The following is a 25,777-nucleotide window of genomic DNA, read 5'->3' on the forward strand; positions in this document are numbered from 1 at the left end:
GAATAAGCAAAAGAGAAGATAAATTATATAGAACTACCTATCCAGACTAAATAGATTTAGTAAATTATTTTATAGTTAAGATATGTAAATATTTTAAATTTTTGTGACTAAATTTTATTTAATTAACTCATACCTTTACAGAAAAGTAGAAATCCCATGAAAATATCATTAATTATTTTTTTTTTTTTTTCCTTTTTCTTTAAAACACCAAGGTCCTTTTTAGAGGCTTTTGGTTTTCAAATTTCTTCTTCCAATGCCTTTAAAAGAGAAAAGAAAAAAAATAATTAACTTAAATGCATAGGTTGCAAGCATAAAATAAAAATAAGTAGTGGAAAAACCATATATTCAACACCAAAAGGAGTTGAAAAAAGATCTATTTTTTTCACAAAATTAAGGGGCATAAGCCTACAAAAGTACATAGAAAACAGGCACTTGAATAGATTAGAAAATTAACCATACCCAATTTCGCTAGTAGCCAATCAGTCTACTGTCCTGATATCCTACGATATCAAGTCACTGACCTGATATGCCACCATATCACGGTCACTTTGAATAAAGTTTGTTACTGTACGATGAATGAAAAGAGGCTTTACCAATAAAACAGAACTTCGTAATTTAAATTTAGCGGTGTTTAGCGGTCGTAAAAAGAGAAAAAATTTCCTGCCAAAGCTAAACTTGAGCGCGCTTGCCAATTGCGCGATGATTTATTAAAAACAAAAGATACAGGTAATGGTAAATAACTTACTTTCTAACAGGTCTCTCCTTCTTGGGCTTAGGGCCGGCCTTGCCTCATAGTTATTATTGCACTGGAAGCCAGTGACTGATGACTTGCATAGTTCTTCAACTGAAAAAGATGGGTTGCTAGTTTCTCCGTAGCTGATTTGGCATCAGCTTGGTCTTCTGTTGTGCTGACTAATGCCTCCTGAAACAACAAAAATAAAATGTATCATTCCTGTTAGTTTTTTTATGCCTTAGAATTGTTCCTTTTTTCTCGTTTAACCACATATACAACCAATACGGTAATTTTTTGAATGTAAAAGGATATTTTTTAGTCCACTTAAGATGAGGTGCTAGTCCACTGCACAGTTACCTTGAGCAGTACCTTTGCCAGTAATTATACTTCGAGAGTGAAGTGTGTTGCTAAAATCAAATTTTTTCATTCGAACCTAGACCGCTCTTTCAGAGTCCAGCACACTAACATTAGGCCAGTGTGCCTCCGCACACTAGTTAGTTTATTACTTAAGATTTTTTTACCTATCTCATCAACAGAACAGCGATTTAGCCAGTTTAGCGCCATATAAGAGCTTGTAATCGTATCTGTGCACAAAAGCTTAAGAGCAGCACCCAAAAGATTTCTAAACTTTTTATAAGAGTGTTGGGTGACCCTCCAGTAATCCTTGGAGAATAGCTTTGTAGGGTAAGAAGATTTGAAATGTTTACGAATTATGTTCCCTATTACCTCTATAATTATTTTTCTTCATTTTCAACTTTTTTTGTACAACTTCATTTCCAGATGTATCCTTTCCATGCTGCAATAAAATAAATAGTGTTTAAATTATGACAGATGTACAATTAATTTCAGTTATTATTAAATATATATGTTCTGTACTTAAGAACCACTGTTACGTACAAGCAGGGAGACAAATATATAGACATGTCCCACAAGATTTCATACCGGTATGTGAATAATGAACAAAATAAATCATATAAATTCCCACTCTATGCTCTACACATTAGACCCTGAAAAGACCCGCTACAAATCGATAGACTCAGTTTAGCATTACCCAAATGCAATCATCCTTCAATGGTGATATATATATATTTTTTTTGCCTCAGTGATCTATATACCTTATAATATTTTACAGTGAAAAAAGCCCAAGTGTGACTTTAGCTATTACAGAGGTTACTTACCTTCCTTTGCTTTCTTCTCAATTTTTCAACGTCTGCTTCCAAAACGCTAAGTCTCCTGCTTAGTGATTCCAGTACAGGCTGGCAATTTGTGCAAAGGTTGCTTACACCTTGGAGTGGTGACATTCCTTGCCAGCTGCCATCTCTTGGGACCATGTGAGCATGAGCTGATTGCAACTGGTGCAAATTTGTGCTGCTGAATGAGCAATCCATGGCCAAGTCTAAATCTGACACATTATAGTCAGAACAATGACTTAAACTTTGGGAAATAGAAAATTCCTGCTGTGGTTTCTGTTGTAGAGCATCAGGTGATGACAATACTGGTACACTTGCTTTGTCAGAAGGCATGAATTGGGTAGGAGTGGACACTGAAGAATGGCCCCTTGATACAGGAGATTTGTAAGGCCTTCCATAAGAGTGTGAAGGAGTTGAAGTAGAAAATGGGGATGAGAATGTTGATCTTGAGGTTGGTGTGAGAGTTGGTGCATTTGCAGTACCAGCATCTTGTAACTTGTCAGTTTCCTTCTCTTCACTCACTTCATCCACAACAACTACCTCACTTGGGTGGACATAATCAGCATCTTTATTTTGCCTTCGCTCAAGCAAATTTTGCACTCGCTGCAAATTTGCAACAGCAATAATTTCACTATCATCTTTAGGGTCATTTGGGTCAGCCTTTTTCTTCTTGGCAGCAGTTTTTTTCTGAGGCGCCTCTTGTTCTTTTCCAGCCTTTTCCCCCTTCTGCTGTTCACTGTCTCGACCTTCGGATCGCGCTTGACCGGACCATTTTTTAGCATGCTTTCTTTTAGGCTCTTGGCAGTCATCTTGCCCATTCTCCAATTCTGCAAGCTTTTTCTTTGTTGGCTTTGGTTCTCTTCGGGGCCTAGGTGCATCAATGGCTGGTTCCTTTTCTTTGATTTGTGGGCGAACTAGTTCATTCACTTTTTTATCTGCTTCCTTTTTGCTCCCTATAAAAAAATTTAACCAGCTAGATTGTACCACTTGCATATTATGCCTGTATGTCTTATTTTCTATGGTCTACCTGTGTAATTCATTCCTCCCTTCGGAATAATATAAAGAAGAACCCCAACTCGAACTCTGAAGGGAAACGAAAAACCATTTGAGTTATGCAATGCAAATTAAATTTATCTCATCAGAAACTCTTACACGATCATACATTCTCATGATAAGAGTTGAAAATGGCTGTCAAATACTTGATCTGTTTGTTGTTCTAATCAATGGGCATCCGTGACGAGTTGCAAACCGGAATTTGAGTTATCAGGGTAAATTTGACCCACATTTTGATCAAGGGAAACAAAATTTAGTTCGAGTTAGCAAAGTTTTCTACATGTAGTTATCAGAGTTTGAGTTAACCGAGTAAAAATGACTGAAAAGTGCGGTCAAATCCAAGGGAAATGGAAGATTAGTTTGAGTAAGCTGGGTGTTCGAGTTATCCGAGTTTGAGTTATCGGGGTTCTTCTTTACATGTAACCACTGGTTCTTGTTTTAACCTTTGCATAAAATGCACTGAACATGATCCAAACCAAATTTGAGTTGAAACATGCACGCCTAGTGAAGTGGAAGCAGTCACCTTGTAATATTAAGAGGCTAGTTGTTAAACTTAAAGTCATAAGGCTCCCTTTCCTTAGTTTTACTGTAAGATTGCCCTTTACTTATGAGAATTAAGAAGTTGAGTCTGGCACAGGTGTTATTGTGTTCTCTATGTTATGGTCAATTTTATAGGAACCGATCAGTGAAATAGAATGCACTGGAGCTTATTGACTGAAATTTAACTTGACTTGTTGCAGGGACTAAAAATATTGCAACAGCTAAATGTAAATGTTACTAGAGTTTGCACAGAATTATAAGAGTTTACAGGGACTTGCTTCACAAACAGTTGCCCATGGCTGGCCTTTCTCTCAGAAACATACCGGTATATCAGTATTATATCAGTGTTTATAAATATATGTAAACAGTTAGTTTAGGATAAGGTTTTTAGGGACTGTTCACGGGACAAAAAGCATAAGAAAACTTCTTTGAAGCTTGCACAGAACAGCCTTTCGATCGAGCCATCAGTGCTATCACAAATCATTCAATACCAAACACCTTTGGTCAATTTCCCCCAAGAAACCTCAACCATTTTCTATTCAGAAAAAAAATGTCTATCCAGAACTAAATGAACTAAAACGACTAAAACGACTTGGTCACACAAAATATGATCAATCAAGAAGAACAAACAGCTTCTGGGTATAAACTTACCGAATACTGCCAGAATATGTCCATGAAACAACATCGGCCTCTTGGTCGCTGGATCTGTTCCTTGCAACGAACAATCGTCTCCTTCTTTAACGTTTGGATCAGCAACTATAATCTTTGAAGAACTCTGGACCTCGATTCCCCATGAACCCCAATCAACAACAACGTACTTGTTTTGTTTTGACATGCTTCAAGATGAAGAGAGATGAGAATTACGGCAATCGCGTCGACCACGTGAAGAAGTGAATGTGCATGAACCACGCAGATATCAGAAACGTGCGCAGTCAAATTCAAATCTGGCGGTAGCCTTTCATCAGGTGGTGTGACTGAACTACAAGACGAACATCACAGCTTTGGATTGGCTGAGAACAGAACGTGTGAAATTCTTGTTTATGGATTAAACAGACGCCGAAAACTTGTGAAATTCTTGTCATTTCGTCGTCGCTGCGTATGTCCATTTTTTTCGCATTGCACTAAGTTAAACTGCCTTGAAAATAAAACATCGAATACAATATTAAAGTCAATTTCCCTTTATATGTGATTTCTACATCGTTTTCCACGCGTACGCATTAGCCGCCAAAGCCGCCATCTTTGATTGCTTTCTGAAACAAGTCGGAGGTGAGTTGAAACGAGCCACCTCTCGATACTGACACAATCACAACTTTCAAAATGGCGTTAAAAATTAACTTTTAAAAGCAAAAAATTTGAAGAAAGATACGTTTACCTCTAACAAGCGTTTTCAGACATTCCCCGATGTTATTTTATTTCAGGAGTTTTTTCTTTCCAAATAGCTGGGAAATTAATATTTGATCATCGCTATCTTCATCGCGAACTCTGTCAAAAGAAGACAACTCTCCCAAAATCTTCAGTATTCGAGTCACCGGAGGATTTAAAAACAACAAGGATGTTAATCTTTTATGATTTCAAAACAGCTTTATCATTTTTCTTTCGCTACAAACCTTCAGCTACAAAATCAAACTCAGTCAAGCATTGTTTACTCGTATCAAAGACAAGCTTTGTACACGAGAAGCTGGCTTAAATTTAAGAGCGAAGGAAAACCAAGGCAGCGATATTATCGTACAAGAAGCACGACCTGTTTTAAGATTGCGAGGTGGTGCAAACGGAGACAAGGAAAAATTTGTGCAACGTTTGTGGAAAGACACTTGTGTCCAAGAGGAATCTTGATCAGCACATGAACTCTATTCATGTTAATCACCCCGACTTTACCTGCATTACATCAGCTGATGGCTTACTAAAGTGGAAGTGCTGTGTTTGCAACAATTTGCTTTCTTCCAAGCAGAGAGTTATCTCACATTTAGAGAAAAGTCATGGTAAAACAAACCTTCAGCAGGGCAACAAACAAACTTACAACTCACGAACAACATTGTGGAGAAACAGAAAGCGTTCTGCTGATGGATGTTTTGTTTCTGAACAAGTCTGTTCTTCACCCTGTTCAAGTTTGGACATTTCTGAGAGTTGCCCAGTTAGTGATAAGGACCTTCTACTATCTGAAGAAGCAAGCTCCACTCCATGCTTCTTTCAGTCAATTTTAAGAGAGACAGAAGAGCAGAATTCCGGAGCCAACACAAGTTGGCAAAATAGGCCACATAAACTTCCATGGAAGATGGATATTTGGAAAACAATCAGAACGATAGCTTTGATAACCTTCATTCAAATTTAATTATCAACCCCATAAGTTTCACTGATGATTCATACGCTTCAGACTCCGAATGTTCACAGCTGATGAAACCACTGACTACAGCTCTACTGAAACGGAACTTTCATCCAGTGATGAATCAGACTGTGAAGAACCTCAGGATAAATCTTGCGAACAAGTCAGTAATGGCCCTTTCAAGGACTTTAGCGAAGACGAAAAACTTGGCATTGTAATTTTGCTTACATTGCCAAACATAAACTGAATGGCTCTCTTCTTTGATCTTATGGATCTCCTTAAACTGGTAGCTCCAGAAAATACCAATCTGCAATCTTTGACCCTTAATCAAGTCAAAGAAACTCTAGGAGATTGTATTGTAAACGTATATGATTATTGTGGCAAATGCTTTTCAGTTTTTCCAAGGGATGAGAGTATATCAATGTAGTACAAAAGATGATGGAGGAAACCAATGCACAGGATTGCGTTATCGTGGAGGTATCAGCAATCAGACTAAGAAGAGAGAAATTAATTTGTGACTGTTTCTTTGAACAGCAGCTAACAGACTTTGGAAGGATGGTATTTGGAAAAAAATTCAGGAATACAAAAACATTCCATCTTCATCCAATATCAGGGACATTATTGACGGAACTGAGTATAAGAAATTGAAGGAAAATGGGGGATTCTCACAAAAAATGATAATTTAACTTTACTATTCAACACTGATGGAATTCCATTATACAAGTCTTCCAAGGTCAATATTTGGCCTGTTTTTCTCTGTGAATGAACTTCCCCCAGAGGAACGGTTCGCAAAGAAAAATATGATTATGTGGGGATTATGGCAAGGGAAAGGAAAGCCAAGGTTTTCCACTTTTCGAAGCATTTACAGATGACCTTATCCGACTTAAGTATAAGGGTTTTACCATTACGAACAAGTGTCATCCAAGACTTATGTTATCACTAGGTAGTAATGACTTCAAGCCAAAGCATATCTCTATCCATGAGTCATCATAATGGTATTAATGGCTGATACTTGTGAGGAAGAAGGGTTTACTACTAAACAAGGCAAAGGCCATACACGTTGCTACCCTTTCAAAGACCCACCTGCTCCTATGAGAACAGTGAAAGTTTGAAATTATATCTGCACTACAACTGGCCAAAGAGTGAAAGGTTTACGATGTCACTCCGTTAGCAAAGCTTTTTTGAGTATTGAATAGTCCCAGACTAATGCATGTGTTCTACTTGAGTAACCAAACAATTTCTTAACCTCTGTTGTCCTCAACCAAATTTAAAAAGCCCTGGTTCATTGGACACAAGGTGAAAGCCATTGACAAGCGATTAAAAAAATGAAGCCACCAATTTCAGAGACTACCTAGGAATTGAAGTTAGCCGTGCTTACTTCAAAGCATCTGAGCTAAAGAGTTTTTACTATTCAGTTCCTAGTTATTATATTTCCTGAAAAGTACCTTCAACATTTGCTTGCTGGTAGAGGGTGTTAAATGCTTGGGGACACATACACCTTTTCTGATAGCAGAAAGTTTTAACTTTACAAGAATCACCAAGTTTTTAGGCGAGTATTCAGTCTATATACAATTGGAGCTATATCAGGCAGGTATGTGGGCAGGTCATCTTTCCTTTTGAAGATTTGAATGGAGCCTTGCCGACTTGTTCACGGCATGGAAATCAAGTGTAGCTATTTGGATGCTATATGCACAAAACAGCCTCGATCAAACTTCATTTAATTGCAGACAAAAAAATACAATCATTTGCACAGCAAATGCTTTCTGGAGAGAGAAGCCTACAAAATGTTAAAAAAGCAGCGAACTGTCAAGTAGCTGGTGCTCTTAGGAAGTGGACTGTGGAAATGAAATATACAAACAAACATGTTCTTTGCTTGGCCCAAATTGTGTAAATAGGCCAGTTTTTCTTCAAGCCAAGCGCATTATTGTTAATGGCCATTCATTTATTCCAGACTTTATGAGAAAATGAAAAAACATTCGGATTGCAGTTCTAGTACAGGGCAGTGTGGGGAACTACATGGCCTTCGTTAGTACTTTTTGTGTGAAAGGGATGTAAAAACTGTTTTTGCCGTTATTAAGCGCCTCTTTGGATTTTGATAAACCATTTCTGATTCATGAAAAACCAAGGCATTTGTTGAGGATCACTGGAGAAGACAATAAGTACTTTTGTGCCAGTGGATTGCAACTTGAAAAAATTTTTATCTTTCTGGGAATAGATAATTTGTGGCAAGGGCACATTTGGCATCCGTTAAGAATACGGTACATTTATTTTATTATAATATTTTTTTTTTTGTGAATTCATATCCCACAATAAGCCAATTGAAATGTTTGTAGAGAGAATTTTAAGTGTATAGAATTAAAAGTTATTGGGAAAAAAATAAATTTTTTTATGAGGACCTATCATGTAAAAGGCTTGAGGAGTTACAGTATATAATTAGGGGAGTGAAAATTTTATATTCCTTGCTTGAGCTGCAAATTGTCAACCCTCAGAAAATAAGTAAAAAGTATCGGAAATACTTCCCAAGGTATTAGAAAAATTTTTGACAAAATTTTTAATTTTTTTTTTTTTTCATACTTTTTTGCACTTTTGATATAAATTTAGCTTTCAGAGAAGACAGTCCACAAAAATCTGGAAAAAGCTGGAAATTTCTTTCACTTATTATAATGTAAATGAGCTTGGAGTTACATCTGCACTTTTCAGTAAGTCTTGCAAGAAATGAAAGCTGGAAAAAGCTTTCATTTTCTGACAATGCCTGGAAGGCTAAGATCACATTCCAGATATTTCCAGCTTCTGACAGAAATCAAAGCTGTCATAAACTGGAAAAACAAAACCTGGAAGAAAGCTAGAATTGTTTCTGAAATAAAAACTGTCATTTTCTAGAAATTTCTAGAAAATTCCAGATCTTCTCAAAAAGCTAGAATTTCATTTTGCAAGGGTACTACTTTTTTAACCTTTAACATCAGCATACAAACTTCTTTAGTGCTGACACCTTTCCTAACAGACAATAACTTCAATCCCACAATAAATGACTGGGAGGTGCCATGTGTTAGTGCATTGCACTCCTGTCTGCAGTGGCTGACATTTGCAGAATGTGGACTTTCCACTCTGGTTAGCCTACTTTCACTCTGGTAAGCCTGAAGAGCATTCTGCATTCTGCAAACGTCAGACACCGCTCTCTATACCCATTAAATTAATGGTTACCACCACATTGTTGGGCTAAAGGAGACAGTGTGGCCGAGTGATTAGAGCGCCGGACTTGTAATCAGGAGGTCGCGGGTTCAAGTCCCGTTCTGATCACTAGCTGGTGTTGTTATCGGTAGTCACGAGTTCAACTCCTCGACTGCGTTTGTAAATATAGGGGAGTGCCCCCCCTCCCCCGGAGCCAGTTCGGTTTAAAGGCTTTACTTTGATTACTATCACAATTTATAATCTAAACATATCTACAGTTATGTAACAGCACTAGATTTCAAATGTTAGAGAGCCACACGCAACTGGAACAGATTTCATTCAGTTAACATTCTCCTGTATGGACAGGACTGGCAGGGGTGTAAAATCATAGCAAAAAGTTGGTGTTTTCTACTGTGAATGAACAAAATTCACATGCTGATCTGCACAAAGTTACAGCAGCGCCTTCTATCAGTCCTAGGCGTCGTCCTGTGCCAGGTACATGTACGTTTACATGCAATGTTGCACGCAAAGCCAAGAGTATAGAATGTACGCTCTCGAACCCTAAGCCAAACGAGGAAGAGAGTTAAGGAGAGCTGACACTGCACTCTCATCGAATATCACCAACTCGGGCCAAACGAGAATGAGAGTTCGTCAAACTCTCATCAACTCTCATGAAACTTTGAGCACGTTCAAAGTCGATGAGAGGGACGAAAGGGCACGAAAGTCGATGAGAGTTAGATTTAGAAATTCCATCGGGCAGATGTGATCGTAAATCTAAACCGATCGACAATGAGCTTTAGTAAGCTCGTTCTCGCAGTTTCAAAGGACCATAAGCGATAAAGCAGTTGATAAAGATCGATGCAGCAACGTCAACATTCCTTCCCGAAGGACAGGACAAATTCGTTGTTAGTTGAATACGTGCACTTACCAGAACCACTTTTAACTTCTTCGGTGTTGAAGATTCCGGTGAGCTGAGATCGCGTCTTGTCTTGGGCATGGTGTTCGATTCTAGTGCCGTGAATATCAACTCGTTGCATAACAAATCTGCATCCTTTCGAGCAACTGATTTTTCGCGCCAATGTTTGGGGAATTGTTTTTTACTCTCCCATCCCCAGGTAAGTCATGCATTGGCAGCCACGCCGATCAAAACATTTGTAGAAAAGTTTTCATTTTTTTTCGTCGAAAAACACTCTCTAAAATGCTATAAGAACAACTTTAGCAATTAGTTGTTCCAAATTATTGTTTAAAGACACGGTTTAAGTGGATAATGAACGTATTACTCAGGGGTGGTATGTGAGGGTAATTTGTGTCGACATAGCGAGGCGTAGGCGGCCTGGTTGCTAATTTCGCTTTGGAAACGGACTAACAGAGTTCGTTGTTGTGTTATTATGCAAATATTTTAGAAGCCAACACGTTACTGTTTATAAACTATGATTTCTATTTTATAATCCCTGCTTTGCGACAATTCACAGTAAACTGGTGCTAGAACATTTCAAAAATCATCTACAGACAATAACTTCTACACAAAGGAGATGCAAGACAAAGTTATAGCGTGACATTTGTGGAATTCTTACAAATGGAATTAACAACGTGATTCGCTTTGGAGTTTTGAATGGATTTAGTTCGTGACTGTTAGTCAAATACATTTGTGTGGATGCAGCTAACTCAAACTGATGGTCTCTTAAGAAAATAACGAGATTTATTTGCCCTAAACTACGATGTCTTAGCAAGATAAACATTCTACACAGTCGACATTTTTATCAGCACGCCTTCTTGTAAATTATTGACTGAGGTAACACGAAAAATGCAGAGTTCAGAAGCAGTGAGAGGCGTTTTACAAGACACACATTTACTGTCAACAAGCCTGAATCGACCAGAACCTACAAGATATACACGAACAACAACGGGACATCGGCAAAGACCTGTATCGGGTGAGTAGTCTAACTTCCGATCTGTTTATTTATATAATTAACTTAATTATAATCTTATGTGTACTTAAGCTGTACTATGAAATATTTTTAGCAGTTGTAGGAAAAATTATGATGTCAAGTTCACGTACACCATGTATATAACATGTCTATATGTATTGTTTATATGTGCACTCTGGTATTGGCTAAATAAAGTCATTTTGCGTGTACTGGAGTAAAATATATAGTGGGGGGCTTCAAGTAAGAGGGTGGAGGCTCAAATTAAATTAACATGAGTTACTGTTTTGTAATTCTATTGGTCCTCTAGTGTAGCAGTTGCTTTTGTTTTGAATTCTAATAAGGACATTGTTCTTGCCATTTGCTCTATCGTTCTCTTGAAGGGTAGCGTACCTGATTCATGTTAGAGTTGCTACCCCCTATGCTAAAAAGAAATGATGAGCCCCCTTGAGATGCCACTTTTTCACCAAAAATGCAAGGGTTTTCCCATGTTCCACTACTGACGTTAATGCAGAATTCAAAGCCATGATTTATAAATTTTTTTCAGTTACAACTGTATGTAAAAACACTTGAGCAGAGGAAATTATATAGAAAACACTTCTCCTTGAATTTGTGTTTTTTTAGCATCTCATTTTTGTCAAATGCCTCTTGTGTTTAATGACAATATAAAACATGACTTTGGCCACCTTATGACCACTTTTTTACAATTTATGTAATCTGATTCATAGCTAGATATTTTTAATTTATATTTTAGTTATTTAGGTGAGGACCACAGGGTTACCAGTCTACGACTGTAAAGTGTTCCCTCGTTAAACAAATAAAGTTACTACCACTAGATTGCGAGGCTTTTCATTCTATTAACTGATTGCCATCTACTTGCTCAAAGAGGCTGTAAGCTACACAGACCTTTACCAGACTTTATAAAAGTTTAAATGATCATTTCTTGGAAAAATGATTGAAACATGCCAGAAAAAGCTTTTCATCTGTTACATGGCATGTGTTTGCGATCAAGTGAGAAGCAGGTCAGAGCTTGAAAAGAAAGGTTAATTATTTGAGAGCAAAAAATTTTTCAATCAGTGAATCTCTCTTGTTGATAGCACCACCAAGTCAGCAACCTCGCTGGAGATACCCAAACTCGCCTGAACCTAAAAAAGCTAGAAAGTTCCATGTGAGCCTTAACCACACACCATTTGAGAGTAAAACAAGTCAAAAGGCACCATTTGCTCCTAGAGCAATGACAGGAGGGAGCACTACACTGCGAGGAAAAGATTTCTCTCCAGCAACTTACAATTCTTTAAGTGATCCTCATTTGAATCCATACTTTGCCAGAAAGTTTGGGAAAAGTGCATCTTTGAGGGAGACAGGATTGTCAAGAACAAAGGTACGATAGTTAATTACCAGCATGTGACAAAGAATGGTAATAAACTTGTCAGACCCTGCCGAGTCCAACTTCAGTCTGTAATCAGACTACCACGAACAGGGTCTGATGTTTTTAATCATAAGTATGATTACAGGCAGAATAAGAGGGCACAAAATCCTGTTACCAATATATAAATCAAAGCTATAAAAAATTTGTTAACCATAATAAAAAAAAAAACATAACAGCTAGTTGAGTTTAATTTTGACTGAGATGCACGGAAGACACACGCAAATGACACATATTGTCTTAAATGTACTTGGCACTGTTCAGTGCTAGCATGACTTGTAAACTGTCCTATTAGGCTAAAAGATTTCTCTCCAGCAATTTACAATTCTTGGAGAAATCACCATTTCAATGGGTACTTTGTTTGGGAAGTTGCATCTTAAAGCCAAGGGGGTCAGGATTGTTAAGAAAAATTTAATGTACATTTACATGTACCTCAATATTTCATTCCACACAAATTTGAAACTGATTCACGTTATTCCATGCCTTTTGTTATTTTCAGGGACGAAAGAGCAGCAGTGGGAAGACAAAGAAAAAAGGTTAATTAAAATAGTATAATTATTTTATTGTAGTTTTTGTCTCATACAATCTTGTGACATATTAAATTTGAGACGATCCTACACTTAAACAGCTGTGTGACACAGCCCGAAATGAAAAGGAAAAATGATGTGTGAAGGGAAAAAAAATGACAAGAAATGGAAGAATGAAATAAATGCAAAACAAGAAATGAAAAGAATGTGTCTGTAGGTGGAGGACAGGAATTGTCCCGCATTGGGAGTAGCTTCGAATGCCACGCTTCCACGTTTTTCTTGTTCTAAAGCCGCCTTTGTCACCTTTGTTGTGACAATTATTAATAGAAATAACATACATGTAAATTATCTTTTTGTATTGTTTCACTTCTACTACTACTACCACCACCACAACTACCAGGATTGTTGCTTCCACCGCCGCTGGACATGTACATGTATATCTTATTATTCAATCCCTTTTGCTAATTTTATTTTTGCCCACAGGTGTTACATACAAAGTGACAGTGAAAACTGGAGCCAAGAAGAATGGTGGCACAGATGCAAAGGTACACTAGACTGTATTTATTAGCTTACAGTTTGCAAGGCCTGATATGTCCATTGACTGAACAGAGCTCTGCAGCTCAATCTACATGTACATGTACTTATACATACAGTATTTATAATCTTATTTTACCTTTTAGGTTTTTGCTGAATTTCGTGGCTCAACTGGCAAATTTACTAGACAACTCACACATCAAATGGATCCTGCAGTACCAGCAGCCTTTATTGCCACACTGCCTCCCTTCCAGTTCCATTCAGGAAGCACTGAGCACTTCAACATCAAAGGACCAGATGTTGGCGAGCTTATCCAGCTCATTATCCAGGTTAGTGCTTCCTTTTTGTAACAGTGAGTACAAGTTACTATGTGTTATGCCATGTGGACAATAATAATGATTGGTCTGCAATTGAGCCTAGTGGCCCGTCCAGGTCAAAGCTTACATGTACTGTACCTTTGATTACTGTATGTGAAGCATAAAGTGATAAGAAGTGTTTTTCTCACCCTGGATGGGATGTTAGTTTATCCCAAAGCTAAACCCCCACCCCATATGTTATATTTTTAGAAATTGTATTTAGTAGGGCCCCTCTGGATACCAGCCACTGTGCTGAATGGGCCACCCTGCATAAATAAAGTAGCTACCTTTACCCTTACACACCCCCCCCCCCCCCCCCGTCCACTCCGCTGCATTTAACTTGCCAGACCGTACAGGTACAGTACACTTAGGATTTGAGATTATGTGTGTGTAAGGAAAAGAGTAGTTTTGTGTGGCCAGGTTTCAGTTCAGTGACCCTTTAAAGGTCACTCAGGTTTTAACTGTGTTACAAGGCTGTAACACTGTAATGGAGATGTCAGGCAATTTAAATAGTTTGAAGGCATTGAAAGACCACTGTGGGGTGGGGGAAGGTGGTGGACATGTGGCATTATGACCTCCAAATTATAACTTCTAACATTGGCTCTGGAGTGTGCTCAGCATCTTCTTAAAACGCTTATGATAATCCTTTGTGTGTTACAGTGTGCATTATAAAGTCTAATTTTCTTCTCTTTTGTAGCATGATGGCCGAGAACGCAAACAAGGGTGGTTCCTTGATGAGATACAAGTGACCAATCCTCGCAAAAAACAAACATGGACATTTCCTTGCCACCAGTGGCTTTCGCTGTATGAGAGCGACTGTCAAGTACGACGCAGCTTAAAACCACTAGTACATAAGAAAGCTGAAAAAGTTGGTATGTTCTGTGTCGAGCACGTTGTACCTGTAAAGTAAAGCCAAGTGGCATATACCGCTGGAGCTTGCCCTAGTATTAAGCAAGAAGGAGTATTTCTACCTCCCCCTGGATGGAATGCTAGTCCTTCACAGGGTTACTTCCCAGCATATGTTTGCTGGTTCCCATTAAACACACCTGGGTGGAGAGAGGCACTGTACTTAAGAGAAAAGTGTCTTGCCCAAGAACACATGAAAACTACCCCGGCCAGAGCTTGAACATGAACCACTTGATCCAGTGTCCAGCACACTCTCCACTAAGCCACCCTATCTCCCATTACATGTACCTGCATGCCTGTACATCTTGTGGTATAAATAATTATTCTCAGTAGATTGTAATAATTATTTATTGCATTTTGTTAATGAGAAAAGGCAAATACAATGGCCACCCTAAGGCAGCATGTGTGGTTTGGTTCCATAAAATTTATCTTAACACCCACCCCAGAGTAAAGTGTGTCACTTGGTAGTTTTTGAATGCATGGTTGGGAGGAGAAATCATGGCCATTGCTGTAGTGAGATGTCCATATAGAGGGGTGGCCATTAGTGGGGGGGACAGGGGGGTCTGAATCTCCCGCCTCCCATACCTTTTACTCCCGCTTCCCGTACATTTTACTCCCGCCTCCCGCCCCTTTCTATAGCTTTTCTCACCTCACAGTTTGTTCCATTCCATTGCAAAATATAATGAAATGTTACGAAATTTCACTTGTTTTCTCCCGGTTCCCACCACCTTAAGAATTCCGCTTCCCGCCCTCTCTCCTCCCGCTTCCCGCCCCTTTTCTCCCAGGCTCCCGCCCCCCTGTCCCCCTCCACCATTAGCTAAGGTTTGGTGGTGAGGAGCTACATTGTATTAATGTATGACCCATACACTGTATCCGTTTGATCTTGAATGTACTAATAAAAAGCCCTATAATATTTGTATTTGACAGTTTATGTGATAGAAGTGTACACTGGCGACAAGGCAGGTGCTGGAACTGATGCTCATGTGTTTGTTACTTTGTATGGCAAGGGTGGACAAGCTCCTAAAACACAGCTCATCAGCAGGTGTGGTCTCTATTCTAGAATAACAGTATCATCGACCCCTCCTCCCCTGTTCGAGAATGAAGTTATCGATCCTCCCTTCATGACCAAACTCCAAGACAATCCCTTTCCTGATTTATTGTTCTTATTAGCCACATCTTCTAGAGCTCAGCCATCCTCTTCTGCATTCGCCATCAGATGCCCATGTTAATTTGTAATCTTGGAATTTTTGTCTGATAAAATTCTCAAGACCCCAAAAGTTTAAGATAAAAAATTATTTGGAAATATCTTTTAATTAATACATGTCTATATCTTTAATACATGTTTCTGGTTCACACAATGTATGATAATAACTAGTCAAGAGTTATTTTTGTTATAAATCTGTGCCATGCAATATTCCTATTCATTTGTTACATGTAAGGACCAATTTACACCTACAACTTTTTAAATAGAGCCCCAACTTTTACCTGTATGACATATGTAATTCAGTCTATTTTTTGTAATGTCCAGGACTGATGATGCATTTGAACGGAAAAAGAAAGATGTGTTCAAGATTAAGACAACTGACATTGGGCCTCTAAAAAAATTGACGTGAGTTACTGAAATTATTGTACACTTAATAATACAGTGCAAAGTTACTTTGAATTTACAAATTGTACATCAAGATAAACAGAGTACATACACGTAAGTGTGTAACTGTCCTGCTGATGCTGTGGAGCAGAAACTGATTAACAATGTTCGTCAACAATTGTTTTTTGCATATGTTTAGCACTTTTGATGTTCTATTTGTAAAGGCTTCAGTCCTATCTGCTGTAAGATGGTGATTAAGAATACCAGCAACCTAAATAACACTGCCATTATTAGACAAACAGCCCCAGCAGTTTGCAAGGTGGATGACAAGCTTGGATGACAAGCGCACCCTGCTTGACCTACTTCAAACCCATTCTGGAATTGTAAATTTATTGAGGAACTTTTGATTAAAATTTTTAAATTCAATCAACGATGTGAAATACATAACACTCATTCAATTTAATTGGGACTCGTTCATTATAATTGGGACTAATTGGTGTTAGCTGTTATTTCCTGTTATCAGGTATTAGAGCCAATCAGGGTCAGGTTTATCTTTGGCTAAAAGTTGACCTAATGTTATCTGCTAACAAAGCCATTATATCCAATAACAAGTTTGTTATTGAATAACAAGTTAACAGGCTATAATACCTCAGTTTTCGTCGGCTAATGTTAGACATTTTAGCCAATGAAGTTCTTAGGAGCAAAAACCAAAATTCCTGTTTGCTAAGAAAAGACTGGAACACATGCATTCACATACCTTGAATTAACTAAAACACACGTCATTCGAATTTCGTTTCAGACTTAAATGGTTTTCTCGTTCATTAAGATCAGATGATAAAAAGTGAAATTTTTATCGAATTTGTTGTAAGGCCCGTGCTACTGAACCAAAAACTCGAATGTTATGTGAATGTTCTGTAAACCTTCGTTGCTATAAAAACACAATTCATTACAAATAGTTTTAATATCTTCAGTGAGTTGGTAATACAATTTGCTTTGTTTCGTCAAAGCACTCTATGATAAAAGAGAGTTTCAGTTTGCGAACAAAAAAAAGTTGAATTCGTTATAAAAGACCGCCAAAGACCGCCGCCGGAAATAGCAGTTCTCAAATGGCAACTGTTGACATTCCACTGCTTTCCAGCAGGCAATGACTTGTCATGTCAGACGTTCAGTTGCTTCTTTCTTGTCCCAAACTGACTTTAGGAAACTAGTCACATTGTTTCACTGCACTGTAACTTAAAGGTTTTCCTCTGTAAGTAAATAGAGAGGATATTCAATTAGAGCCCCGATCAAGAGTACGTCGCCGTTATTTCTATTTTTACATCGCGCGCTTTCTGTTTTTTTACATAACAGCAAACCAATGGCTTTAAAATTAACACGAGCCACACCGTGACACGAGTAGCACATTTTGTTTGCTTTTCGTTTCAAAGTTGACAGGTATCACCCACACACAGCGAATAACTCTCCCTGATGTAATACAACAACGAGTCAAAGAGAAGACGACGGAGCGACGAATTTGTATGAGAAAAGAACGACACGGTTGTTGCAAAAAATGTTTTGCATTACTACTAAAAACCAGGGAATTGATTTGAACTTTGGAAATTCTTTTTTCACTTCAGTATTGTTACGGTAAAAGCCGCCAATAGATGTGTGTAATGTTTATTCAAAAATTTGGTGATGTAAAATTAATGGTACAGTATTTTATTTCTCACACACCCAAGTGCTTTTGCTGCCGTGTACCGACCATTGCTTATAAAGCGTTATCAACGAGACCGATCGATACTGTGGATCCCTGAAGTCGTCTAATATTTATATGAGGAAAATAACTACGAGTGAAAATTTCGAACAAATCGTAAATTACATCGCTTTTATTTCATGGAGTAAAATACTACCTAACTTCGGTTCCAATACAATAACCCTGATTTCTGAAGTTTTAATGTGAGATTTCAGCGAGATACAACTTAGTGTCATTAGTGTAAAACAAGTACGATCCTCAGATCAACTCTATCTATTCACTCCTACGATGGAACGGCGCTATTATGGCGCCAAAGTGCGGAATATTTTTACCGCCAAAATGTGTTCAAAAATTTCCATCGCGATTCATTTTATGGCGACTACAAAGCGCATTTCAGTGTGCATGCCAAAATGTTTTCCGAGGATCAATGAAATGGTAGTTAAGAATAAGAACGAACCGGGATATAAGCTCACCTTAGTATAAAGAAAGCCCACTTTCATCTGTTCACAATATGTTCGTCGTGTTTTACCATCTAGCTCCCTATACAAGCCCTGTCAAGGCACAGCAAGGAGACTTTGATTTTGCTGCCCATTTCAAGCGAAACAGCTCGAGAATTTCTTTGCGTGTTGTGGACTTTGGCTCAGAACTACGTGACAGCTCACACTCTGAGCCCATAACATGATAAAGCCTCGGCGCGGCGATCGTCACCGAACGTCACTGAATGGAACACGTGCTCAGCAAGATAACTGATATTCAAGGGGGCTGGTGTGTGTAGACAGAACTCGAAAGGAAATGGCTAGCTTCATTTGCGTGATCTTTTATTAAACTTCAGCACAAGCGTATTTCGTGTACACACAATCTGACAATATTAATGTGGTAATTCTATTAGTGTATTTGTATATTTCGGTATATTTTCTTATCCATCGGCATCAGTGTTAGAAACTCTGTATCCTCCTTTTACTTTGCACCCTGAACTTTACGTAGCGGCTATGTCTGGATCTTTATGACAGTTTCTCTACTGGAGGCTAAAAGTGGTCAAAAGTATTTGAGCGAAAAAGCTTCAAACTTATTTTGAAGATCCTCAAAATTTTTTACATGGTAAAATTCTTTTGAAGGGTCTTTCGTGACTTCCAAGTTACGACAAAAAATAAATTTTGGCTCTATTTGAGCTCTGTCTTTCTTCTGAGGCCAGTAAAATACGCCATCATCACCCTTTGTCAAAAACGTTACAGACACCTTTTTTTTAGATTTCTTTTCTATTTTTCCAAAGAAGTACAAGTCTTGTTCATAGGCAACAGCCACCCACTCGTCAACATCTAGCTGTTTGATGTCATAATCCTAGAAGAGAAAAATAGCCTTACGTTGACAGATATTTTTTGTAGTTTACATTTATGTATGATCAGTAGAAAATACATACAGATTGAGGATCAAAATCTTGGGATACAGGATATTTTTTTAAGGAATAGACAAACCAAACGCAGCAATAAAAAAAGGGCGGGTGAAAGAGAAGGCAACTGTGCGCCTGATTTTCACTTACTCCAATTGTGCCTTTGTATTGTAAACATTGCAATGTTGATTGAGGTTGCGCGCCAGCTCAGAATCTCCATATTTCGTGGCTTTTCATCAGAAACCAATAGCAAAAGAGCATTATTATAAAAGTACCTACCCATTCGTCATGGAAAGGCTGTGACAATACAGTTTTACTTTCTGGGACTGAAAAGATAAGAATTCAGTCAGATCAAAAAACAGCACACAAGGTTGGTACACAAATCGAACCGCAACACTGCAACACATTTCATGACATTGAAGACTATAAAGTCTCATTGTTACCTCTTTTTCTTTTTTGGGCCGCTGTAGTTTGTGGATCATTTGACTGCAACAAAAAGAGAACTGCGTGTGGGAAAACTGGTACGGCAAACTGTCAGCTTTTAAAACAATTCTAGAAAGCAGTCAACTCTAAGCGGTTGAGTTATTTCGAGTTTAATATACCTTTGAACTAATCGGCTCTCCCTCCGGACGTGATGTTTTGTCTTTCATAAGCTGGAAAGCAATAGAAATAAGTTATTGTCCGAATATTTATGACTGCACTTCGTTGCAAACATTCTAATTTGTTCTGTAACAGTCATGGATTTGTTCACGATAGCTTGTCCTTCAGCTGCTTCAGCCATCGTTTGGATTCATGTATGTAGCATAGAAACCGCACACGCCGGCCGTTGCTCATTGTGTATTGTTATTGCGGCACGAATGAACGTCTGAAACATACCGGTATGTGAATTACATATTTCTGTTTGGTCTCGTACTGTATTGCAGTTAAAACTGAAAGTAAATAAAACTAAAAAATTACTGATATTATATATGAGTAAAGACTATCCAAAACACTCCCAATGAACAAACTAATTTTGTTTAGGGATGATAAAAGGTCAAAGAATTAATTATTGTATTAGCACCTTCTTAATTCCTCATTATTACCTTCTTTTTTATGCCTTTAGCTTCCATTCTGAGCCTTTCTGTTTCAGTTGGTCTCTGGGGTGTACTCCTTTCTGAATCAGAAGTCTCAGAATTCTTTGAGAAAAACAAAATCAATTCAAGATTTCCACGCGCCTTTTTTTAAATAATTAAATTTTTTTCAAGTGCAGGTTCGGCTTTCACAAGACTTGTGAGACTGTATTACCAGTTCACTGGAAGACGTGCTCGAGTCAGTTTCGTCATCTTGTGCTTTTCTTCGCGCAGAGTTTTTAACCTACAAAAGGCAAATATTGCATTGCATTAGGTTTTGGTGCCACCACTGTTAATTTACAAAATTGTTATTGCCTTTAGTATGTAGACTATCCAACATTGTTTTCAACCGCAGTCTCAGAAACACACGATCCATTGAAAAAAAGCTTAAAAAGATGACAGTGTTCGATTTTAAAATGTTCTAAATATAGCAAAATATATAGAAACACGTATCTATTGGTTAACCTGAGAAAGGCATGAAGGCAAGGCACTCACCTTGGGTGTACTTGTAGTTACAGTTGACATATTTTTCTGCAAGTAAACGTTGCCGGGATAGCAAAGAAATAATCAATTAATAATTTTTCCATTTATGCTAACTATGGTTTTTGGTTAGGAGGGCAATAGTTACCTTGACTTGTGCGAGAGGAATTCGGTCTTCACTGCCCTCCGAGTCTGAGTCACTACCCATCTCGAAACCAGCCTCACTGCCCATCTCAGAACCATTGTTCTGTTCCATGTCTGAGAATAAAGGCTGTAGAGATGATGTTGTAATTATTAGACTGATACGTTAAAAAGTGGAATGATTCTTTCCAACTAAATTTGTTTACGAACTGAAACTACCTTCTAAGCTGGCTATCTTAATTCGCATGTCTATAGAAATTCTCATTTATGACTGCCATAAAATAAAACAATGAGACAACTACCAATGAAGGTGTGTGATGTACAAGCCATACTATAAGGCATCTCCCTGCACAAAAGAGGTCACATGGCTGTAGTGCGTGTCTTCAGTGCTGTGCGTGAAATTCATTAAGGACTCGTGTAAATTACCATATTTGGTGGCTCCTCTGTGTCTGAGTATGTATCACTCAAGCTACTCTGGTGGCTGAGGAAACTCTCTCCCAGGTCATGTTTTTCTTCTAAAAGCAGATCGACGTCGCGTCGGTACTGTTCCAATTCCTGTTGGAGGAAGAGGTAAAAGCACTATATTTCATTAGGCAAACAGGAACAAGCAGTGTGTATAAAATTGCAGCCAAACCTACCTCTTCATTTTCTTTTTCAAGTATATTTAATCTTCTCTGCAAATTCCCTGCTCTCCTCCTCTGTTCATTTCGCTCTTCAGTGGCCTGCCAAGAAAAAGAAATCAACTCAGGTAGTTGGTTGGTGCCTCTGTTAACATGTTAGAAAACAAAATACGGTAAACTGATCCCAACGGGAACAAAGAAGATATTGAAACAGAAATAAGATCAGAAAACACAAACGCGCATAATGTGTGTTTAGCCTGTGTTACGGTTTGCATGTCAGCATTCACCTATGCACTGGCATAGGTGCGTAGCATGTAATTGATAAGATGGCTCGTAATGAATGAAAGTTGTGCTCACTTTTTACAATCGAATTATCAGCACACAATGAGTAATGACAATCAAAAACTTATATATTTGTACCTCCTCCAATTTTGAACGCAGATCCATATTTTGGCTCTTTAACCTTGCAATTTCCTCCTCCAGCTAAAGCGAACGATAATAGGTTAGCTTAATAATAAATAAATTCAAATATGAGATTTTTATTAACTAGACGCTATTCCGTGGATTGATTTTAAGCTGGAAAGAAAAATACGTATTTGACGCCTTGAGCGTGAGTCGGCCGGTTAATTTGCGCGTGGCCTAAAAAGTCAAATTAATATGTAGGTAAACATCGTAATCCCACGAAGTTTCATGCAAAAGTTGAACAAGTCAACGAATTCATTCAGACAAGGAGACAATGCACAGAGTCAGACATGTGCAGCTAAAGTCAGATGTAATTTTTATATATCACGAACTGCTGCTAGCGCGGTACTTGCCTCTTTGGTATTTCCGGCGCCAGATGTTTTTTGTGGAGCATCCTTTGCACGCTATGGGAAGATTAAATCAAATTAGTCCACTTTGACAGTGTAAAACAAATCAAAAGTTCTATCATGTGAATAACTATAAAAACTCACTCTACGTCGTTTAAGATCTTGGAACGAAGTTTGTCCGTTTAATAAGTCACAAAGTAGCTTGTACTGTTGCTCCTCACTTTTTCCGTACAAGTCAATAAAATCGCTCTGAGTTACCCGTACGTTCAGGCACTCTGGAATCTCTATAACAAGTCGGAAGCATCTGTTTGACAATCTGGCAACCATCAAGTAGTGACCCATATTATGCTGCGGAAAAAAATTACAAAGGGCATTAGCAAGATAACTTCTGAGGGTAAAAACGTACACCAACAATCATTTCACTGGGATGTAGTTCAGTCGTGATGTTTCAGAGGTAGTTTAGACATCACACTATGCCATTTCGAAGTATCACGCACAGCTAACTGAGATGAATATTGGCAAAGTTTTAAGTAACGATATCTCAGGAGTCTTAGTTATGTAGAAAACTTACTGGTTTCCATTCTTCCATAACTGACTTCCTCCACTTCGAATACACTTCTCCCTCAGGTGGTTCTTGCAATTCATCAATTCCGCAACGGGCGTACAATTGCTTTCTAATTTTTTTCACCGTATCTATGAAATCCGGCGGTCGGCTGGAAATCCTTCCAGCAGGCGTTTGGCTTATGTCCCCTTGAGGCTTCGGTGCTATCTGCCTCAGGCTCGGAGAGTAGTGCAGCTGGTGGGCCGGGAATGTCATAAGCGCGTATGGCGGCACACCATAATGGAATGGAAAGACCTGTTCCTGCGAATTTGGCGGCATTACGTACCCCTGAGGAGGATTAACTGTGTTCAGGGGGATTGATCTGGCAGTCGCAATCGAAGTTTGCTGCTGCTGAGGCAGCGCTGGTTGATCGGTCGGTACCACTGGAGTAGAATGTTGAGGCATTTCTGGTCTAGTGTTTCCGCGGATTGTTTCAGCTGCTTCGCCACTTTGTTCATTATAAGGTACTTCGCGAACATTCATGCCTGAATAAAGTTTTGGGTCAAATCTTAGTACTCGCTAAATTTAATCGTGTTCGTGCTCACAAGTACGATGTACTTTATCATCAAGCCGATCGGAAGCAGCACGAAAATATATGCCGTGACTCTTTGCGTACACGCTTTTAACACTTGCATAAGCGTCATGAATAGAATAGAATGTCCATTCTGGACAGTCTTGAAACAAACATAATTTGCGCGTTTTAGTAAAGAAAAACAAAGCAGAAATGAAAATAAACTTCAAAAACATCGATCACAAAAGAACGTGTCCAAATTTTGTGAAAAAAATCTGACAAGTGCATGTTCACGTCACGAAGATAACTATTGGTACGAACCACTTAGGTTTCCGGTGATCTTAAGCAACGTTTGGTCCAAGTGTCACACGACTCTTAGCCTTTTTTCAAAACAGTTAATATGAATTTCTCTTTAAATCTGTGTCATCGTTGTATCCCAATTAAAGAAATGCCCCACTTCAAACATTTCGAGGTATTTTTCCACTATTAAATCTATCTTCATCGATTTGCCCTAAAAATTATTTCCATATCAAACTGTTTTGATTCAATCAAAACAGTTTGATATGGAATGCGCGCCCTTTTAGCTTAACCAATCATTGGTTAAGCTAAAAGGGCGCGCATTTCATATGCAATTATAAATGAGGCGGGAAAATATCTATAAAAAGCGGAGCAGCAACGACATCCTTTCAAACCTAAATACGAACATTCGTATCAACGACGATAGTTTGATCGGAATTGATTGTTACAAGTAACATGGCGTTCCTTGGGGTTTTGCTGTGTGCATGTATCCAGCTTTCGTTGCAATCCCCTGTAAACGAGCCTGCCCTAGTGGAAGAGCTGGTTCCGGCAAATGAAAGAGAGAATGAACAAGATACGATGGGATCCCGGCGTGCGATTGTGAACACTTCAAGAAAAAGAAAAAGCACTCTAAACCAGGTACCGATTTTTTTCTGAATATGCCTTTTATTTGTCCCTTTTTTTTGAACATGCTCCCATGATTATTTCTTTGTCACCGGCCAAGTTTGATGAGCCACGCGTATCCAAACTTTCCTGCGCGCCTATTTTGACCGGTCGTTATGATCAATTTCTTGTTTTCCGTTGCAGAAGGAAAAGCAGTCTTCAGCTCGTACTTCAGCGAGGAAAGAAAAAGCATTATCTGCTGTCGGAGTAGACAAAGTAATCAACACAAAATGCTGCAAAAAGAGGTGCACAATGAAAATCTTAAATAAAGGCGATGTCTTGAAGTGCAGGAAAACTTATCGCGCGCTTTCAGAAGAAGAACAAAGATCATTCATTATGAGTTTCTTTACGTTATCTGCCTATCACCACCAAGGTAATTTCGCTGCTTTCTTTTTTTCTTTTTGAATGTCTTAACTCGAAACAACGGAGCAAATTGATATATGAGTGTTATTCCTACTTACTTTCCCGGCTAGACACCTCACCGGCTGGGCCTTAACTAGAGTTGGACTTTAAATAAACATGTCCTCGGCTGGTATTTTTGTATTGTCGTTATTAATAAGATTTATAAATTTGTTTCTTGAATTTTTAAGGAAAAAGGCATTATACTTTTCGGGCAAATGGGAAGGAGGTATGCAGAAAAGCTTGGCTGGCTGCTCACAGTATTTCACGAACTACGTAAGTTACAGTAGCTTGTGTATTTTTGTGTATTTTTAGTTAAATCCGTTTCCGTTTATGTTTTCGCTGTCATGAATTATAGTACAAAATGTTTTTTAACATGTAAAATTGTGTTACAAATTTATAATGATGTAGATTAAGTAATGCTGCAGACTAGAGGGGACATGCTGGAAATAAGGTGTTTCTCTGCGTATAGGTTTTACCGCCTACAGAAAGAATTCGAACGCGATGGTCGTTATTCGCCAGAGGGAGCCAGAAAGGGGAGGAATATGACAAAGCCGAGCACTCTTAAGGCTGAATCTTGGTTTAATGGTTGGTAACTGTATGGTTCTTAGTACATACAAAGATATATTTTGGATTGTTCAATGATCATAATAAACTTATTCAATAGAAACGGCACCAACGTCTTTGCATTCAAGCGCCGAAAACGTCAAACTTAAATAACCACCTGTTTGAACCTTAGCCTACGGCTTAAATTATTTGCTT

At 38.4% G+C, this 25,777-nt stretch overlaps 4 protein-coding genes and 1 pseudogene across 5 annotated transcripts in view; 2 read left to right on the top strand and 3 right to left on the bottom strand.

Annotated features, from left to right (window-relative positions):
* The window catches only part of LOC144650712 (WD repeat-containing protein 76-like), a 30,145-nt gene extending 19,921 nt beyond the window's left edge, over positions 1 to 10,224 (bottom strand). For both annotated transcript variants that reach the window (XM_078510449.1, XM_078510448.1), the window contains exon 1: positions 9,933 to 10,224. In XM_078510449.1, the coding sequence (XP_078366575.1) occupies positions 9,933 to 10,001 (69 nt within the window). In that variant the 5' untranslated portion in view covers positions 10,002 to 10,224. The remainder of the gene's footprint in view (positions 1 to 9,932) is intronic.
* Positions 888 to 4,759, bottom strand: LOC144647995 (uncharacterized). The gene is made up of 4 exons (XM_078507653.1): positions 4,168 to 4,759; positions 1,912 to 2,876; positions 1,460 to 1,529; positions 888 to 922 (listed from the first exon to the last, which is right to left on the bottom strand). The coding sequence occupies exons 1-4, from the start codon at positions 4,349 to 4,351 to the stop codon at positions 888 to 890; spliced, it is 1,254 nt and encodes a 417-aa protein (XP_078363779.1). The 5' UTR covers positions 4,352 to 4,759.
* Positions 5,244 to 7,984, top strand: LOC144647996 (uncharacterized; annotated as a pseudogene).
* Positions 10,225 to 10,401: 177 nt separating the features above from the next.
* The window catches only part of LOC144650726 (lipoxygenase homology domain-containing protein 1-like), a 50,064-nt gene continuing 34,688 nt past the window's right edge, over positions 10,402 to 25,777 (top strand). Inside the window, exons 1-8 of the mRNA XM_078510468.1 lie at positions 10,402 to 10,935; positions 12,027 to 12,310; positions 12,855 to 12,891; positions 13,366 to 13,427; positions 13,563 to 13,745; positions 14,470 to 14,644; positions 15,606 to 15,720; positions 16,207 to 16,287. Coding sequence (XP_078366594.1) covers positions 10,809 to 10,935; positions 12,027 to 12,310; positions 12,855 to 12,891; positions 13,366 to 13,427; positions 13,563 to 13,745; positions 14,470 to 14,644; positions 15,606 to 15,720; positions 16,207 to 16,287 — 1,064 coding nt within the window. The 5' untranslated portion in view covers positions 10,402 to 10,808. The remainder of the gene's footprint in view (positions 10,936 to 12,026; positions 12,311 to 12,854; positions 12,892 to 13,365; positions 13,428 to 13,562; positions 13,746 to 14,469; positions 14,645 to 15,605; positions 15,721 to 16,206; positions 16,288 to 25,777) is intronic.
* On the bottom strand, positions 17,713 to 24,453 carry LOC144647997 (uncharacterized). Its single transcript, XM_078507654.1, has 14 exons — positions 23,116 to 24,453; positions 22,689 to 22,892; positions 22,551 to 22,601; positions 22,156 to 22,218; positions 21,754 to 21,837; positions 21,542 to 21,670; positions 21,123 to 21,245; positions 20,990 to 21,025; positions 20,670 to 20,738; positions 20,468 to 20,560; positions 19,988 to 20,038; positions 19,829 to 19,871; positions 19,665 to 19,711; positions 17,713 to 19,336 (listed from the first exon to the last, which is right to left on the bottom strand). The coding sequence occupies exons 1-14, from the start codon at positions 23,626 to 23,628 to the stop codon at positions 19,034 to 19,036; spliced, it is 1,809 nt and encodes a 602-aa protein (XP_078363780.1). The 5' UTR covers positions 23,629 to 24,453; the 3' UTR covers positions 17,713 to 19,033.

This window comes from Oculina patagonica, chromosome 4, assembly GCF_052425735.1.
Source record: "Oculina patagonica isolate OP01 chromosome 4, crgOcupat, whole genome shotgun sequence".
In the NCBI taxonomy this organism is placed as follows: domain Eukaryota; kingdom Metazoa; phylum Cnidaria; class Anthozoa; order Scleractinia; family Oculinidae; genus Oculina; species Oculina patagonica.